Genomic DNA, 20,518 nt, shown 5'->3' on the forward strand with positions numbered 1-20,518 from the left:
GAGGCATGCTGTCTTTTGGTGAAAACTCGATATCAACGTTTTTTCCCTCCGTATTTGTCCGTTTTCGCTAGGGGTTCACAAACATTGCTCACCCCGAGTTACAGACAAATACTTAAAGACTTCCCCTTCACTTCTTCCGACCTGATTGCCGAGGCATCGAGAAGAATTCCGCTTGACCCATCCTCCTGTGCAGCTACACAAGAAGCGGTTCTTGAGGCAGTACATCCCTGTGGGTTCAGGACTGGGAGACTTTCCAGCTTCCTTGCAAGCACAGGCTTTCTCTGAGCGGCAACGGATATAGCTGGATATCCCTTGAAGTCCTCTGCAACACTGTCCCAGGGACTGGATCCGTCTTCGCTGGTGGTGTCGTTGTCGGAACTTCTTCCCGGTCAGAGTCGCCATCAAGTCTGGACTTCCTCGTCTTCTCCGCTGAGGGCTGCTTCTCTCCTTTCAGTTTTGAAGAATGTAGGCCCTTGTGACCTAGTCTTCTATCTGAAGTAGCCTTCGTCTCCTTAGTCGAGAGTTAGCTACGGACAAGAAGCTTCTTCAGTCATGCTGTCCCAGGGAATGTTTCCTGGGTGGCATGCGGCTCTCGTTTAGGGTTCCTGTCCGTGCTCTGCACTCGCCCTCACGAGTCGTCGGATAGAGATATGCCCTCTTAAGTCCATCTCTCATCTTACCCTGGCTGTGGCGTGAAGATGGAAGAACACAGGTGGGGATCATCCTTCTTGGATGTCGTAGGTGGACTCCAAATCCATTGGCATCGACTGTCGGGTTCGAGTCCTTCTTGTTCCCCTCTTCCTTGGACTTTGTATCGATGATCCAGATCATTCGTTACTCTGTCCTATTGGGAGCTGTGGTACTTTCCGAAAGGTTTGACATTCCTAACCTGGATGTCATCAACGTTTTCGCCAGTACTGTCTCTCCCAAGGAAGAAGTGTCTAAGGACACATCTTCCTCCTGACTTCATGAAGCGATCAAGGAGGTACTTGGCAGCTGATGACAACGATACCGGTACCTTTCACCCGAGAGCTCACAAAGTCGATGGCTTGGTCCATCCCTCGCATTCGAAGAATTGTCGGTACCACAGGAGCTGAAGGCGGTGTGTGGTCCCAACAGACTACCTTCACCTCCTTCTACCTCAGGGATGTTGCACACAAGTCCTTGGACACTTTTTTCTTGGGTCCTGTGGTGGCTGCTCAACAAGTTGTGTAGCTTATCCAGCTCCCTTAACGGGACAGGATTGCATCTCGCCTATGTTGTACGGTTGTGATGGGGAGAATGGAGGTTGAGTGACTGGCCTCTCTTCTTTCTCCCCATCCTGGCTCTCTTCCCACGGGCAGGGGCGGAAATGCCGTTACAAGCTGGACCGGGCGATCGAGGCAGATAAGCGCATAACAGGAGCTCCGTTCTATTTCCGTTAAGGTTAATAGAAACAACCCCACTCCTTCCTCTTGCAAGGGGAGGAAGGAGACCATGACTATGAGACAACCCAATGCTTGTATTTGCCTTATTGTCATCCGACGTCAAATTCTTCCCAGCCTACTTTGCATGAACTGACGTTTCCTCTTTCATGCAAAGGGACCCAGAAGTCTGACAACTGATCCTGCGTTTCTTACAACCCGATCTTTTGTCAGAGGCAGTTTTTCCTTCCTCGCTCTCACGACCAGGAAGGGGAAGACAAGGTGGTGAACTCCAGTCAGTTCAGAGAGACTTTCTCAGATTCCTCCCTCCAATAAGTGAGTCTCCTAATGTAAAGGACCGAGGGTTTGTATATTGTGTCGGAACAAATAACAATTTTTAAAGTAAATTGTATTTTTTCCTAACTATACAAACCCGAGGTCCTTTACATTATTATGCCCACCTCATGCCACCCCTCAATCTGTACCTGGGCCGAAAGGCAAACTGGAATGTTTACATCCGGGCAGGCGGGTATCCCCGCCTACCTGGAGGTAGTTACTGCCTAACCACCTTGTTCAAGAGTTTAACGGCCGTTTCAGCCTACGCCTGAAAGTATCTCCTAATGTAAAGGACCTCGGTTTTGTATAGTTAGGAAAAAATACAATTTACTTTAAAAATTGTTATTTTTGTTTATGCATTTTGTTTCAAATTAATTGTCTTTATGATTTTATAAAAGTCCCCAAGAGGCTGGTACTAAACGTGGCTTCCATTTTGCACTTGTTACTGAACCAGAGGGGCATAATAGTACTGTAAAGCCCCCATATTTGCTGTCTCTCGATTCGCGTGCTCACCTATTTGCGGATTTCTCAGTGGAACATATATACGCATTATTCGCTGAAAATTCGCCCATTTGTGGTATTTTTCACTGAGAAATATTCACTAATTACTGTTTTTTCATGTCATTTACATGACCAAGTGCACTCTTTGTGATAAAACTATTAAAATACTCAGGTACCCAGGTAGTACTCGAGTTGCGATAATTCACCTTACAATATTCGATGGGGTAAGCAATTAATACCAATAGGCCAATATTTAGGAAAATATTTTTAAATTTCTTGCGGGTGCAGGCAGCAGCATACAATCATGCAGCGAGAGACCAAATTACAATAGACCACCTTCTTTCCCTCCATCTCTGTATCCCATCTTCTGTTGAAAAGGTAAAAGAGAATGATAAAAGTATTGTTAGTAATGTTACACGCTTGCTTAAATGCATACAGCCATAAACAACCGAACGAGAATCGGATAACAACAGCTGATTTGCTTGTATTTCAACCATCTTATGGTAATAAACAATTACTGTAGTTATAGTACAAATGAAGTTAAGGAGAGTAGGACTGAAATATTTTTACATTATACCCTTATTCAGTATGGATAAAAAATCGGCCAGGAAATATACTGCTAAATTTAAGCTGCGAGTTGTAGCTGAAGCTGGGAAAACAATGTTCAAGCTGCTAATGACTATAAATTATTGTGCATCGGCAACATGGATGAAACTCGACCATAAATAAAATTGGAGAAGTATTTTAATCAAAACTACTGGGCATGAAAGAACACATATTACTGCTATTTTTACCCTGATAAACGATAAATACGTAAAGCTCGTATTATGATGAAATGAAGTGAAAATAGTGACAAATTTTTTTTTTTTTTTTTTTTTTACAAAACAAACATGCCCCCAAATGGCCAACGTCATCTATTAATGAAAAAATAGGTAAATTAATTTCACAATGAGGCGTATTTAAGTTATATTTTGACTTACAAACCTAGAGATTCATTTAATCTAACTAGAAGCAAGAAAAGCCCTCTGAACTGAGTTAAACACGGCGAAATAATCGATTTCCAAACCAGAACATTGATTGCTATGATCGCAGTGTACAATACAAAAGCAATATAATATATATACAATATTATTGGATACAGTGAATTAAAGCATAACATTTTAAAAGATCCATTGAAAAGATGCATATTCGTTATGTTGATGTTTGTGTAATATGGTATTATTTGAATATAGAGTACAGTTTAATGTAGGCTAGGGTACTATATTTGTATACAATATACCATAGTGTAGGCTAGGGTACCATATTTGTATATATGGTACTGAATACCCTAGTGTAGGCTAGGCTATATTCGAGATACGTTTTTTCCAACATTGGGATTTTTGGAACCTAACCCCATCGTAAGTAGGATAATACCTGTACAGTATAAGCATTTTTATTTTTATTTATTAATTTTTTTTTTTTTGTTTGAACTATCAAAATAGGCGGTTCTAAGTATTTTTAGAAGGTTCTAAGTATTCGCGGATTTTAGCTATTTGCGGGGGTGTGTGGTATGCATCCCCCGTGAATACGGGGCTTACTATAGTCATCAGTTTTACCTTGTTTTTGAAACAGTAGGTAAATTATATTATTGATGCTAATGTTAGCAATTTATGGCCTTGACTGGTCATTTTGCATTCTTGCCCTAGGTTGAAGAATTCACAAAGGGCAGTCGAGCCAGAATTGTAAAAAAGTGCAAGACAAAGAAATTGCATTTTGGGAGTGTTGTCCTGTTGTTCAGTAATTTGGACTACAGTGGAAGAGTACAGATCAGCAGGATTAATTTTCTGTTTTGGGGGTGTCTTGCCTTTACCTAACCAGTCCTTACCTTCCTAACCTGACTTAGGCGCCATGTCCTGATCTGGCTGGGAAGGGGGGACTTCGGACATGTCTGCCCTGGTTACAACCTAACCAAAACAACCTTAACCTAACCTTTCTTAGGACACTGTGCCCTGACCTGGCTAGGGGATGGGGTTGGGGGGGGGGCAAATTTGGCCCCCTCCTGGTAAAACTGAACATCAAGCATGTGGACTGACCAAGGGTACCCATTAACAGTAATAAGTGTAAATCCCTTAATTTTGCCCTAATTTATTAAAGACAACAAATGAGCTGCATACCTTATTTGAAATCATTGACGTTAAAATTGTGGTTTTTCCTTGATTATGGAAGTGCTATAACAGAGTTGTGTTGTATTCGATCTGGACAATACCTGCGTTCAGGAGGCAGTGTTTGATGGCTCTTGACCAGGTGAACATGTTTAATTATTTCAAGAAACAATAGAAATTCACACAACACGTTTCACATACCATTTCCGAACGACACGGTTTATAGGTAAGTAAGTGTTGGTACACAGCTTCTACAATGTCGAATGTGTCGTGTGGTATTACAGTAAAAAAGAAAATTCATGTCACTTGTTCCATTTTGGAAACTGGAATGGGAAAGAACAGCTGCATCAGCATCAGAGTGTGGGTATACTGTATGTAGGCATATGAATCATACTGTTCTGATTGGTTGGATTTAAAAAAATCAGTAGGCTTAGGGCATGATCTATGTCAATTGGGCATACACTTGGTTGCATTTAAATTACCTGCTGCTGTAAAATTGAAGGTCAACGATTTTGAGGGAATTGGCTGGGCAAGTTGTTTCCCCGGGGGTGTTGGTTTGGTTAGAACATGCTGAACAACTTTTTTTTTTTATACATTTTTGTGTTTGGGGGAAGTGGTGAGGAATTATACCCTGCTTCCAGAGATCACAATTCTAGTTGATTGATAGTTAAGGGGTGTATACATGTATATAATACCCTTATTCACCTGCCATCACCAAGAACTTTTTCTTTGGCTGGTGTCATGTGAGGATGTCTTAGTGCACTTTGCTTATGCTGACTTCAAAGTTGGTTATCTTTTTTCATTTTGAGTGTTTTGTTTCAATGTTTTTGTTTATAAAGTTTTGTTTGGGCCTACCATGAATAAATAGCCCAGTATGAATAGGCTAACTGAGGCATAAAGGGCATGAGCAACTAATTATAGTGCTTCCTGTCCTTTGTTTAGGTAGCTCCCCACTGCTACTGCTCCTTTGTATGGGTAGGATTTGTAGCTGCCACAAGGAGGTTTCTTTAGTTGAGGAAGATGAGCAGTGTTCACTTATCACTCCCTCATCTGTGCCTTGTACCTTAACCTGCTCTTTCCACCTTTACACCACTCTTTGGCTGAGTAAAGTATGCACAGTAAGGTGAGTGATACACCTACCCTTATCACATTGACTGCTCCATCTGCTGTTTTTGCTTTTTGTTTGATCCTTTAGTATTGACCATCCTGTGGTATTTCCTACAAGAGCCCTTCTTTTAGGAAATACCAGTTACTGCTCCTACAGGTGGGAGAAAGACTCAAGGTTGATAGCTACATAGTCTGGCAAGACTGGCAAAATTGGGAGGACTGTCACTGTCATTTAAAAAAACTTTTTTCATATAAGTAACTGACGAAGCTTTCATATAAGTAACTGACGAAGTAATTGCATAGCTGTAGTTCTAACTCGCGCCACTGCCTTTATTTAAAAAATCATGATAGGGCTTTGATAGTTTGGTGTAGGTGGCAAGCCCCGCCTACCAATAGGAGTATTGGAAACAACTTAGCAGAAAACCTCATTCTGTTTCTGCCGGAGCTTTTGTTTACTGATTTTTGGATGTATGGCTGGTTTTCGGTGTAGTGTTACCGCTTATTTGAATAGCCTTCAAGCTGCAATAACTTTCAGAATAATTTGTTCTAGTTCTTTGGTTATTATTATGTCTGATTTAAGTTCTCCTATTTTCGCGATAACGAAAGTTGCAAACCAGGTTAATCAACCTTCATATGATTCTTGTACAATTTGCAGTAAATGTAGAGGCAGAAATATAGTAGGGAGAAAGCTTGTGCTAATGTAATGGTTAGCAAGAGTAGAAGGTACTTAAATCTCAACTAGACAAGTTAGAGAGGGATAGAAAGGAAAGCGGCCTCTAGAGCTCAGAAACAAGCTTCCCTTAGCATAGAATTCTACCCTAGCCTAGGTTAGACAAGAGCTCTTTTATTCCTTCTTCCTCCCTTCCTACCTTTTTCTCCTGCTACTAGCCCTCCTATTTTTAATCCACCTAGTACCGTGCCTGGCTCCCTTGCTTCCAACCTTGCCATTGCCAGTCTCGAGTCTAGGTTTAACAAGAATTTAACCTAGCAGTGATACAGTGGCTACTCGTCCTGTCGGTTCTCCTAGACCAAGGTCCTTGTCATACTTCCCTAAACCTGGGAGGAGTCATACTGGAGGTCCAAGGGAGGTTGGTGGGGTTTACTATCAGTCGCCCCCTCACTCGAGCCTGTTGATTAATCCCAGGCTTCAACAGACAGCCATTGGAATCTGTGGATGTGCGTCAGTTGTCGTCCAACTCTCAAGACTCCAGCCCAGACTTGGAAGCACCGCAAGAGCTTTCTAGATTTGTCTCATCCATTGAAGAGGCAATCCTTCAGATGGTCCACAAGTTTCTAGCCCCTTCTTCTTGCTCAGCCCATCAGTGGATGCACCTATTGGGGACTGTCGTCCATCAAGACGTTCGTCTAGTTAGGCAAACTTCTCATGAGAGTTTTGCAATTCTTTCTCTTGGTACACTGCCGGACATCTACACATTTCTGGCATGGTGGCGATCTGAACATAGACTTCCGGAAGGAAAGCCCGTCATCCTCTAAGCCCAGACTTAGACTTCTTTTCAGACTCTTCGGTTCTAAGTTCAGGAATTGTCTTGGGCTATGCCTTTCCACCCTTCAACATGGTCAGGGAAGTGCTGAACAAATCTTGGGTTCAAGGCAATGTTACGATGATTCTCATAGCCCTGTTCTGGCCCATGAAAGTATGGTTCCAGGACCTGCTACGATTGTGGGTGGACTTTCCGAGACTCCTTCCCCTAAAAACTGTCTCTCAGACAACCTCACTTTAAGAGATACCAAAGGGTTGTCTTTTCTTGCCCTGACAGGCTTCAGACTGTCCTGAAGCTTGTCAGAGCATATGAGTTTTCAAGATGCGCTGCAGAGGCTATTGCAAGATGCAGGCATCGATTTCCTAGCCACGTCTTGCTGGCTAAGTGGGCACTTTTCTAAAGCTGGTGTCTCAGACTCAACGTCTCTCTTCTGAGACGTCTGTGACCCAAATTGTAGATTTCCTTTATCCAAGGAGAACTAGGAATCTCTCATCCTCCACCATTAAGGGGTATCGAACTGTGTATAGTTGTGTGTAAACACAGGGATCCTGAATCTTAATGACCTCGTCAAGTCTTTTGATACTTCTAAGCAGGAAAGGAAGATCCGGTATCGTGGAACCTGGATGTAGTGTTGAAGTGGCTGACAGGTCCCTCTTTTCAACCCCTTCATTCTTCTTCGTGGAGAAACCGAACCGATCTTCACGTCTCACTATTTGAAAGAAGTTGAAGCAGTTTGAAAATTGCAGTACCCTGGGGCCATTATCAGTGGCTGGCATGGTATATGGTGGTAGGAAGCATAGGCCTCTCTCTTTTCTCCTACTATCTCTTTGCCTTGAAGTAGGGTGTCAAATTTTCGTGAGCCCCGCGGGTACAGCATACCAGGATTACCCACCAATCTCAGCGGATGGGTTGTGGTGTTTTCAGTGTAGGTGAAAGCGTTGTCTGGTTGTTTTATTCTGGTACTGTGCCCAGGGCAAAGGCACCTTTAGTAAGCTTTGTTAGCCATCAGACATATCCTTCACTGCAAAGCTCCCACCTAAGTAGAGGCGCTCCATGGCTATACTGCCACGCCACTACAGGTTATGATGAACACCAACCAGAGGCAGTATTTACTTGCAGTAGCTCTCTTACCAAATAAAGAAATGACAAGCATTGTCTTCAGTGCTCGCAACTTTTCTCTTTCAAAGTCATTACCAAAACTTAATGGTTTGGAGTAAAATGTGTCCATGCATCCCACCTCCTTTCAGTGTGGGATTCAGCTATGTAATTACTTGGTAGATTATATGAGGGGCGCGGCGTAACAAGGTGGCAAGCGCCACCGCGGCCGAACTGGTTTTTTTATTGTGAGCGAGCAGCTAAAGTACAGCACTATCCTGTACACACACTTTTGTCCCCTTATGTTACTGGCAAAAGGTTCGAAAATCCATGCAAAACAAAGGGAAATTTCGCCCTTAGCGAGTTCTCACTGCTACATCATAAGACTCGTCATAAAAAGGAGGCAAGCGGCAACCAGTGGAGGTGCGTGGGTGGATGTAGGAGGCGTACATACTATAATGATTTTTGCATATGTAATAGGCGAATAAATTTCCTTTAAAATGAGGTATGATTCATAGAAATCGTTTGGCTGGTTTTTCTTTTATAAGCGTTTTCATAGTTGGCAAACTTTAAATGCGTTTTATCATTTTTTAAAAACGGGCACCTTATTACACTGCGCCACTCATATGAAAATGTTATTTTCATGGTAAAATTAAGTTTCATATACAGTATATTTACCAAGTATTTTCAGATTGGAGCCCTCCCTCCTCCCCTCTCATGGACATAGGGCATAAACAGAATGAGGTTTTTTGCTAAGTCGTTTCAAGTACTCCAGTTGGTGGGCAGGGCTTGTCAACTACATTAAACTGTTGAAGCGCTACCGCAATTGTTTAAATAAAGGCTGCCGTACGATATACAACTATAGCTATGAAATTACTTGATAAGTATGAATGAAACTTAATTTTATCATGAAAGTAAAATTTTTTGGTTGGGGTGGTGTTTCACCCTCAAACCCCTATATTCCCCCCTCGGGACCTGTGGTGACTACTCAGCAGGTTGTGTAGTTGTCTAGTTATCAAGCCTCCTTTAGGCAGAAAAGTATCTTGCATTGCCTTTGCATGAGAATTTGGTTAGTGTTAGTCTCGGGGTGAATGGTATAATGACTTGTTCTCTTCCTTCTTATTCCTCCCTCTGGTTGAGGTAGAATGCCTCGTTCTAGGTTAGGATAGGATAGGATAAGCAGGTAAAATTAGGTTACGTTTTGGTACTGTACAGTATTTTGGCAGCTTTGCATCATGTTAAGATAGCAGCCACCTAGTTTTTTAGTTTGAAAGCCAGATAAATGGTTAAGACTGCACAAAGAATGGAAACCCCCCTTGTTATAAGAAGTATGTTCTGAGTCTGGAAACACTAATAAATGCGTTCCTCTGTTGGGAAGTATTGTTGAAACTACAGTACATAATATAAATTTGGTTGTCTTGAGTTCTGGTGAATCTTGACGTGATTAAAGCACCTCTAAAAAAGAAGTTTTGTTCATGAGACTTACCTGTCAGATATATATATAGCTGCATTCTCCGAAGTCCGACAGAATTTCAAAAAACTCCGGCACACGCGGTGGGGCCAGGTGGTTAGTACCCATTCCCGCCGCTGGGAGGCGGGTATCAGGAACCATTCCCGTTTTCTATTCAGATTTTCTCTGTCGCCGGTACTGTCAACATCTGTTTTCAGTACCTCCGTCTTTGGATTTCGTAAACTCGTTATTTTTCACTTAAGTATTCGATTTGACTTTTGGTTTTTATCACGGCTGCATCGTGATTGGATTGTGAATTGGCATACGCTTTTGTGGACTGTTTTTGGATTTGATTTTGATTGCTCTTTGAATGATGTCTGGATCTAGTTCTGCTAGCTTCAGAGTATGTTGTGCAATGAGTGTAAGGTGAGGCTACCAAGACTTTAGATCCTCACACTATGCACTAGAGGTGAATATTAAATGTTCGCTGCAAGGAGTGTGAGACTTGCCGGATGCAAGCTGGAAGGTGTTTGTTGCTTATATCCGCAAGTTGGAGCGTGATAGGATCTGGAGGTCTTCCTCCAGGAGTGCTAGTAGAGTAAGGATATTTATTCCTCTCCTGTAAACCCGAGCTTCTCGGGGGGAAAGCAATAGATCCAAATTTAAGACAACAATTTGGGGTGGAAGGTGATACTTTCGCTTAATTTATTTTTGTCAATTACTTGCTTTGACAGTACTTATACTAAAATTGGAACATTACTAATTATAAACACCATCCGTGCTCTGGAATCGAAAGTGATTTCTCTTTAAAGTGCAGTAAGTGTTGTGATCCCCTAGTGCAGTGGAGGGGCCGCCAGATCGGCCATATAATGCCTCTAGGCCTGGACCTCTGTCGGACTCCCAGGACTTTGGGAGTGGGCAAGTCGAAAACCTCAAGAGGGTTACGCGGACCCCCACCGATCTGGCGTCCTTCGGCAGGACCTGTTGACGCTTCCCAGGCTGCCAAGGATCGTGCGCGCTGCACGTTTCCTGAAGGACTGCTTCGTCCTCTCAGATCGGCCCCATAACGCTTCTAGGCCTGGACCTCTGTCGGACTCCCAGGACTCAGGGAATGGACATGTCGAAAGCCGCAAGAGGGTTACGGGGCTTCCCACCGATCTGGCATCCCCTTCGCAGGATCTGTTGACGTTTCTCAGGCTGCCAAGGATCGTGCTCGTGCACGATCCTGAAGGTTTGCTTCTCATCCTCCGAGCGTCCTCCCGTGCAAGGGGTGGAACTCTCGGAAGGACTCTCCCGCTTTAGAGAAGCTTCAGAGAAGAGGACGCTTCACGTCCTCTTTCTCAAGGCGTATTTTCGTCTTCTTTGAGTGTTTCGACGCTTTTCCATCGGCTGCAGCGTGACGCCCGCAAGCAGCTATCCTGGGCGCTTCTGTAGCTGCTCGTCAGGGCGCCCCTCTCGATGCCGTGCACGACGCCGGGATGGACGCGACAGGGCGCTCATCAGGACTTCTCTTTGGTTGCTCGTCGTGACTCTTCAGAGCAATCAAAGACCGCTCGCTGGATCGCCATCGTGGCGATCGGCTGCAGCCTGACGCTCCGCAAGCAGCTATCCTGGGCGCTTCTGTAGCTGCTCGTCAGGGCGCTCCTCTTGCTGCCATGCAGGACGCCGGCTGGACGCCAGGATGCTCATCAGGACGCCTCTTTGGTTGTTCAACGTGACGCTTCAGAGCAATCAAAGACTGCGGGGAATCGAAGCTCCCTTCTGCGTGTTGCACCACAAGGTCTTCGTTCTCCCAAGGACTTGGGAGACTCTCTGGTTTCTTCCATTGAAGAGAGAGAAGTCTCTTGTGAGTCGGAGCCGGCAGACCTTGAGCAGCCTCCTACTTCCTCGTCTACGGTCTACCAGGTGTTAGCCGGTCTTCTCAAGGACTTGTTTGGCGACAAGTTCAAACCCTCGGCTCCTCTCTCTCCTCCTTCGCAGTTAACTTCGTCCAAGACGATGAGAGCGTCGGGGTTTGTTAAGATGACTTCGTCTCTGGCGACGAAGAAGGCCTTCAAGAAGGTTAACACCTGGATTGAGGAAAGAAACACCCAAGGCAAGACTTCTTTTACCCTGCCTCCGTCCAAGCTGTGCGACAAGGCAGGTTTGTGGTACTAGACCGGAGAGGACGTCAGCTCAAGTGTTCCTTCGTCGTCCCAGGGGTCTTCGCTACCTTGGTTGACGCGCCTAGAAGGTCCTTCCTATCTGCAACCAAAGTGTTGTGGACTTTGTCGGAGACGGATCTCCATTTGAAGGGACTTTTTCGTCCCATGGAAGTCTTTTATTTCTTGGACTGGTGTTTGGGGACTCTAGACGTTAAGATTAGAAGTTCCTTCTCTTTCAGCCTGAGGGAGCTGTCCAGCGTCTTGATCTGCTTGGACAAGGCCGTCAGGGATGACTCGGAGGAACTGGCTTCCCTCTTTTGTACGGGCCTCTTGAAGAAGAGGGCCTTGTACTGTAACTTTACACTAAGTCAGTTTCTCCGTCGCAGAGGGCAGAATTGCTGTTCGCCCCGTTGTCGAGCCATCTCTCCCCCCTGTCTTTGATCAAGGATCTCGCCGCCAGCTTGAAGGAGAAGGCCACTCAAGATCTCTTGGCCCACTCGTCAAACGCCCGGCAGTCCCTTTGTTGTCGTCGTCGGGTCAGACCTCCAGGAAACAGAAGCCCTTTCATAGAGGAGCTTCTTCCTATAGATCCTCTCCCCGAGGAAGAGGTCTTTCCAGAGGCGGAGCCCCACCTAAACCTAGGGGCAAGAAGTGACCTGCAGCGCCTCCAGACGCATGTAGGAGCCAGGCTTCTTTCATTTGCGGGAACCTGGAGAGCAAGAGGGGCGGACTCCTGGTCCCTCCTAATTATCGAGAGAGGATGCAAGATCCCCTTTCTCGACACGCCACATCTGTGCACGTCGCCCAGGGATTTGTCGCCCTTCTACCATCAAGAGAAGCAACAGCCCCTTTTCGAGGTATTAGTGCAAATGCTCGAGAAAAAAGCTGTGGAGCTAGTCCTGGAGCTGGACTCCCCAGGATTCTTCTGCCGACTGTTCCTAGTTCCAAAGCAGTCGGAAGGATGGAGATCAGTCCTAGATGTCAGCGGACTGAACCGCTTCATGGCGAAGGGGAAGTTCACGATGGAGACGTCCTAGTCTGTTCTAGGAGCATTTAGACCAGGAGATTGGTTGTCTCGCTGGACCTTCGGGACACTTTCTTTCACGTCCCCATACATCCCCCAGTCGAGGAAGTTCCTGAGGTTTGTATTGGGGACGAGTGTTCCAATTCAGAGCTCTTTGCTTCGGGATAAGCACAGCCCCCATAATCTTCACGATCATCATGAAGAATGTGGCGAAACGGCTTCACTTAGCGGGCATACGAATCTCGCTTTACCTGAATGATTGGCTCTTTCGAGCCTCTTCACAGTCAAATTGTCTGGAGGACCTGAAATCGACACTGAAGTTGACGAACTCCCTAGGACTTTTAGTAAACGTAGACAAGTCCCATCTGATCCCGACGCAGTCCATAGTGTTCTGGGGATTCAGATGGATTCAGTGGCTTTTCAAGCTTTTCCGTCCCAGGAACGGCAGCAATGCTTTGGAAAAGTCCCATCCTACCTGGGGAAGGAAACATGCCCGGTGAGGGAATGGTTGAGTTTGCTGGGGACCATTTCCTCGCTGGAGAAGTTGGTTTCTCTGGGAAGACTGCATCTCAGACCCCTCCAGTTTTTTCCTGGCGGAAAACTAGATAAACTAGGAGGATCTAAAGGAGTCCCTGAGGATCTCTCCCATAGTCAAGGTTCAGGCCGAGTGATACAGGTAAACTCGGACAACACCACAGCCCTGGCATACCTCAAGAAACAGGGAGGAACTCGCTCCCGGTCCCTGTTTGCCCTGGCGTAGGATTTCCTGCTTTGGGCGCATGCTCGGGGTATCACGATCCTTACGAGGTTCGTGGCAGGAGTGGAGAATGTCCACGAGGACCTTCTCAGTCAGCAGCGTCATTTTCTGCCGACCTGCTGGACCCTTCATGAGGAGGTGTGTCAGGAGCTGTGGAGATTATGAGGAAGTCCCAGGTGGATCTCTTCACGACATCCAGGACAAGGAGGCTTCCTCTATACTGCTCTCCCGTGCTAGATCCAGGAGCAGTAGCGGTAGATGCCCTCGCCTGGGATTGGAAGGGATTGGATCTTTACGCCTTTCCTCCCTTCAAGATTCTGGGGAGGTCAACAGGAAGTTCCTTCTCGCCGAAGGGACGCCAATGATGTTGATCGCCCCCTTTTTGGCCAGCGGCAGGGTGGTTCACAGAGGTCATGACCTTCCTGGTGGACTTCCCAAGAGTGCTTCCCCTGAGAACCGATCTGCTCAGACAGCCCCACTTCCGAAAGGTACCACAAAACCTCCCCGCTCTGAGTCTGACTGCGTTCAGACTTATCACGAAATTGGCGAGAGCGAGGGGTTTTTCATGAGCAGTGGCAAGGGCTATCGTCCAGGCGCCAGGAGACCCTCCTCCAATTTGGTGTACCAATCTTAGTGGGCCAATTTCAGGAAAGGGTGCAGAAGCAAGGGGTTTTTTTCTCAACCTCGATCTCTGTGCCGCAGAGTAGCAGACTTCCTTCTTCATCTTGGGGAGAAGGAAAAGCTGGCAGTCTCGACAATTAAAGCACGTTGAAATGTGCTCTCGGCAGTCCTCAGACATAGAGTTTTTGACTTAACCGACAATAAGGATCTTCATGATCTCTTGAGGTCCTTTGAGACTTCTAAGGTACCTCATCCGTGGACGCCTTCCTAGAACCTGGATATCGTCCTAGAATTTTTGAAGTCAGTTACATTCGAGCCTCTTCATTCGGCATCGCCCAGGAATGTGACAAGGAAGGCTTTTTCCTAACTGCTCTGGCGACAACGAAGAGAGTTAGTGAAGTTCAAGCCATCAACAAGCACATAGACTTTAGAGGGCATAAGGCCTTATGCTCCCTTAGCCCTATGTTTCTCAGAAGAACGAGAACCCTTCTACCCCTTGGCCCAAGAGTTTTGAGATCAAGGATATAGCAGAAATTCTTGGCAAGAATAAGAGAGAGTCCTGTTCCCTGTCAGGGCTCTCAATTTCTTCTTAGGACGAAAGGAGGCAGAGGCCCGTCGGACAATTTGTGGTCTTCTGTCAAAGGCCGGACTTTCCGATGTCCAAGAATGCTCTGACATTCTTTTTAAGAAGTATAACGGTCAGGAGGCTCATTCTACCTGCCAAGACAGCGACATGAGACTCCTGAAAGTCAAGGCTCACTTAGTGAGAGCTATCGCGACCTCGTGGCTTTCCAGAAGAACATGTCCCTTAGCGATCTTCTGGGTACCACCTTCTGGCTAACGATTCGGTGTTCGCTTCACATTTCTTGCGGGACGTGAAGACGACATACGAAAACTGCGACTCGCTAGGACCATACGTTTCCGCATGCTTGGAGGCAGAGAGCAATACTCTTCCTATCCTTTAGAGGTTAGGAAGTATTTTTTAATCTTGATTTTGTGTTTTTATGGTTGTTGGGTTAGCCACCGGAGGTGGACATCCCAGTCTTTAGCTTATACTAAGTTTTATTACTTAGATAGGCTCGGTCAGGTGGTTGGTCGTTGCTCCTTTTGCCCTCACAGTATGGTCTTATGATCTAGTCCCATTGTGGTCACGCCCCCGTGGACAGATCATCTAGAACTCACCAGCTATATAGGTCACTACCTTGCTGGAGACTCTAGTAAAGCAGAAGCAGGCTTGGGTGACAGTATCATGAAGTCAGCTATGCTAACAGGTAAGGAACCAAGGCGTCAATCGCCTACATATATTTGTTTCCTAAATCCTATTCTGTCTCTTCCCACCTCCAATGGTGGGATTCAGCTATATATATATCTGACAGGTAAGTCTCATGATCAAAATGATATTTTAATAATAAAATAAAGTTTGTTCATACTTACCTGGCAGATATATATAATCATAGTGCCCACCCTCCTCCCCTCAGGAGACAGTGGCACTAGAAAATCTGAACAGAAAACGGGAATGGTTCCTGATACCCGCCTCCCAGCGGCGGGAATGGGTACTAACCACCTGGCCCCACTGCGTGTGCCATGAGTTTTTTGAAATTCTGTCGGACTTCGGAGAATGCAGCTATATATATATATCTGCCAGGTAAGTATGAACAAACTTTATTTTATTATTAAAATATCATTTCTTAAATGCTACAGACCCTTGTTTGGAGTTCATGTAACATTGGTGAAGGTTTAAGGTTATTTAGTCGGACTAGTAAGCTAGTGTTGAAGGATTCATTTAAAAATAATGGGCAAAAATTGTAGTAGGGAGAAGTTTAATTGTTGTATGGCATGAGGAAAGAAAGCCAGTGCAAAAAAGTTGAAGCTGGTAATGATGCAGTATTGAACCACTTGCTATTTACTGATCCACACACACGGAATACTCTTGGTTTTTCTCTATAGAAAATTTACCATTGTACCAAACATGTTCTATGTACCATTGGCATCCAACAAGTTTAAATTTAATATCCATATGTTTTCTTAGTACAGTGTTTTACAATACTAATGTTTAACATAATTTTTTGGTTAAACTATTGTTCGCTTTTCTTTTCCAGTTTCTGCCTGAGTACATAGAGTATGCAGAGCGCATTCGTAAAACACTCTATTATGGAAAGTTGCCGTCAACTGACCGTCCATCGTTGCCTTTTACAGGTGAGTTAAAAGAATTTTGATATATTAATACTACTTGATGTGTAGTTATTCCAAAATAACATGATTGTTCCTAAGGATATTCAAATTAATACTTTTTATGTAGGTGTATCCTCCAGCACGAGTTGGGGATGGTTGTTGAAATTGTTAACAAGCTTCAACTGATGGATATGGGAGGTGATTGTCTTTTGAATAATTGCTTCTTTGTCAGTTTTTGTCTTTTATATCATCAGAGAGAAAAAAGTATGAAGGTGTTGTGGAGGCTATGAGCATTTGTGTAGACAGTTCGTGCCCCCTGTTGATACTGACCCACACAGGTATTGTGCTTGTAGGGGCAAATCTTGTACTTGCCCCACCCCATGAAAGGAGTGTGTTGGTTTACCTCCCTCACAGTGGGAGAAGTTTAGTAGGAAGAAGGATAGAAAGCATTTGCTAGTCTCCCAGGAAAGGAATACTACCATTTTGACTCTACTGAACCCCTCTAGGTTTATCTTCCCACTTTTGCTATTCCTCTTCCCTACCTTCTTCCTGTACTGCTTCTCAGTCTGGGAGGAGGGTGTGGGTGTGGGTTTTGTTTGGAAGGGAGGGTGCCTACCATAGCTCTCCTCAGTCAGTGAGTTGGGAACCCAGGCCAAGCCCTCCCCTAGCAGGAACGTAACACATACGTCCTGACTTTCTGCCTCAACCAGCCTTTAATTTTTTGAGGAGAGCAAGACTGGAGCTAGGAAGGAGAAGAGTGCAAGCACTATCGTTCCACCTCGTCCTCCTCCTGATCCATGTTGTCTTCATCCTACTCCTGCAGAAAGAAAAAAGGCAATTCCAAGAGAGCCACACACAAGAAGTCCTATAGGGCTTTGAGTGAGCAGCTTTCTTAGTCCTGCAGGCGGCAGCTCACAGACACCCATGGGTGACTGATCAGCTATTGGCTGGGCTGGCATGAGCCTCACTAAGCATACTCAGTACCCTGTCACAGTTTGCTCCATCTTGACAAAAGAACTGCTCCTGGATATTCCAAATGTCTTTTGCCAGAAATGCATCTGGTTGAGCCAGCACTACCTGCTTGCTTGCTGGGGCCCCAGCCCTTAGGGTGGGGCTTCTCAGCCAGTGGTTTTGAACGTGGCAGTTCCCTTCTTGCTATGTGCTAGTACTGTACTGGGATGACCCACGCACACCCAACCATGCTACATCCTGCTCAGCCACTGGCCCTAGGGCCAGTACATGTACATTTGCCTGCTTACCTCCACCCTTCATCAGTTCAGCCTCACTTACTATAGGTAGTTGTATGGGTTGGTCAGCATGAGCTCAGGATGCTGTTCCAAGTATGGGTCTTACACAGTTCTTGGTGTTTTGCCTGTCACCTTTGGATACTGAATAGGCTGGTGAGGATCTGATTGGACTGGACAGCCCTTCTTCTCCAGTACAGTACCTCAAAAAACCAAGTTGGAGCAGGGCTTCTGAGAGATTATCCAGCTCATATTTGAGTGTAATGGGCTTATGGAGTCCGTAATTAGTCCTGATCTTTTATTGAGCTCACCTGCAGCTATGTTCCTCAAGCAAGACTGTTGGTTAGTTGCCATGGTTCCATCTTGCTTTTGGTATTTTTAGGGCCAAGTTAATGGTCTGATCTCCAGGTCAGACAGTTCATGCTGTCCAGCAGATTAAGCAAGCATCTTCCCCCAAAGTTGAAATACCAGAGGACTTATTAGACAACTCCCCCACACTTGGACTTGTCAGACTGCAGGCTAATGAATGATTTCCCCTTGAGAGACTCTGACAGGTAGGTACTACTACTTAGCATGAGAGTTGTCGGCCATGGAGTTCATTGCCATGGTTTCTCTGCAGGTTGCTTCGTGGCTCAACCTGAGGTTGAACACATTGGCAGACTTTGCTGATACGAGATGAGAAGACAAAGTTTATGAGGTAATTTTGGGAGGAAAGGCATTAACTTTCCTCACACCAGAGCATGAACATTGCCCTTAGGAGATATGGTCTTGTCTCTGTTTTTTAGGCAAGTTTTGGTGGAGAGCAATCTTACACTCTGGAACAGCCAGTAATGGGCTTATAGTTCTCTTCTTGAAAAGTAATGTGGAGGCAGTAGTGAAGAAAAGGTCAAGTCCCGAGACTCTGACCCTCCATGCAAGTTCTTTCGAACTCCCTGTGGTTTCTAAGACTACTGTCTCTCTCAATTTGGGTGCAACCAAGCCTTCAGTGTCTGGGTTAGGGAGGAAGTCTGTTCCTCCTAAACACAGACCAGTAGCCCAGTCTTCATCCTTGAGAAGGGACAGGGATACTTCCCAGTCCTCATCCTTGAGAAGGGACAAGGATACTTACCAATCCTTTCACCCCATCTATCATCCATGGCTAGGAAGGGGAAGAAGAAAGGAGGATACTGGAGGCTAGTAGTTTCCTCCTCAGCTGTCATGAGTTCAGAATGCCTGAAGAGTTGTTGTGTAATGTGGCAGAGGCAGAATGTAGCCCTGGGCAGGTACAGTTCGTGGAATGGCTACCAGATTCCCTTCAAGGACCACTGTCCCTGCCCCCCTCTCATATGCTGGCATAGTCCCAGACTTATTTTCTGGACTCGTGAAAATCTCTACCCCTGTTGGTGGAGGCAATGATGAAGATAGGCGGTCTAGGAGTCATAAAGGAATGGCCTCCTGGGTTTTACAGTTCCCCTTTCCAAGTGGAGAAGGTAACTAGTTGCTGGAGACCAGTCTTTCACCTCTCCCCGGGCGATTTTATGCTGTCAGTGGACAAGAAGGATGCATACTTTGAGGTACCTGCCCATCAGAACTCTCAAAAGTACCTCTGCCTAGTCTGCAACAGGACTGTCTACCAGTCCAAAGTCTTGTGCTTTGGACAGGTGACAGCCCCATTTGTTCACCTGGGTGTTGTTCATGGTTTCAATTTGTCTTGCAAGGCACAGTTGCTCCAGAATGGGGACTGTCTCCTCTTATTTGCTATGAGCTAGGGACCATGGTAAACCAGAAGGTTGATTCCCCTTCCTGACAGGAGCAATACCTGGGTAAGCTCGTAGACACCGCAGAAGAGTCTTTGGTTAGGCTCTTACGTGAGTAAACTCATGAAGGTAGTAGTGCAATACCTGCCCTAACAGGAACAACTAGCTCAGCTTTGGAAGGTTGTTCTTGGCCACCTTTCATTGGAGAAACATGTTCCATGCAGGCATCTCCACTTGTACTCATGGTGGCAACTGAAGCACCTTGGCCACCCATGAACCCTAAGTGACCCTCCTCCTCAGCATGTTCATCAAAGGTTGAGAGATCCGAGAGGACCATGCTTGGTGGCTTGAGTGACAGGAAGCTTTTGGTAGGAGCTCCTCTGAGGTCTTCCCCTCAAGAAATGCATCTTTTCTTGGACACCCTATTGGAAGAGGGTGGTGGAGGCACACCTTATTGGCTCATTCATCAGGCAGTAATCATCCCAACTATACTCAGTTTTTATTACCAAGGCGCATGTGCACTCACTCGCAGGGGTGCCCTTTTAGCTCAGAAAAGTTTCCTGCTAGCTGATTGGTTACAAGTGTTTTGTCTGAATAGCATCATTGTTTTCAAATAATTACCAAGTAATGTGAATCGAAACTTATTTACTAACCTAAATTTTTCCCTCGCTATATGTTTTGTCAAAAAATAATGTTAACAAATAAAGATATTATAAAGTATTGTGATGGTAAGTCTAAATTTAATAACACCCGCTGAAGTCAACGACAGGAGCTTGTTTTCGGATGCACGCTGCATAATTTGTTTACTTTTCACATATTTTAACACCAATTGGGATAAATTACACTAAGCATAAGGAAAACATATTATTATAAACTTTCTTTGAATACCAGGAATCTATGAAAAACATGGAATTAATAAAACTCGCTATTGGTGAAAACTTCCGGGGAGGTGAAAGGAACAGCCTGTGGCTTTAGAAAAAAATTTAGATAAAATTACCTAGATAGGTAGGCCTACTTATTCATATGGTATCCACATGCCAGCAAATGTTGATGGGCAAGAAAACTTTTCAGATACATATCATCTTTTATAGGCTTTTGTGCTGAATGCTTTTGTTATATCATTATGATAAATATGATGATAAATATGAAGAGGCTATTTTTTCTTTAACATAATAATAATGTACTTCCCTTATTATGGCTTTATTTCTTGCACACATTTCAAACTAGGCTAGCCTATGTCTGTGTGTCTTACACCATTTTTTGACAATTGCAGTAAATTTTGCTT

The 20,518-nt window shown here is 45.0% G+C and overlaps 1 protein-coding gene across 1 annotated transcript in view; it reads left to right on the forward strand.

Moving 5' to 3' along the window:
* LOC136844871 (uncharacterized) overlaps positions 1-20,518 on the forward strand; it is a 92,370-nt gene that overhangs the window by 14,559 nt on the left and 57,293 nt on the right. The window contains exon 2 of the mRNA XM_067114133.1: positions 16,181-16,277. Within this exon, the coding sequence (XP_066970234.1) occupies positions 16,181-16,277 (97 nt within the window). The remainder of the gene's footprint in view (positions 1-16,180; positions 16,278-20,518) is intronic.

Source organism: Macrobrachium rosenbergii, chromosome 13, assembly GCF_040412425.1.
Source record: "Macrobrachium rosenbergii isolate ZJJX-2024 chromosome 13, ASM4041242v1, whole genome shotgun sequence".
Lineage (NCBI taxonomy): Eukaryota > Metazoa > Arthropoda > Malacostraca > Decapoda > Palaemonidae > Macrobrachium > Macrobrachium rosenbergii.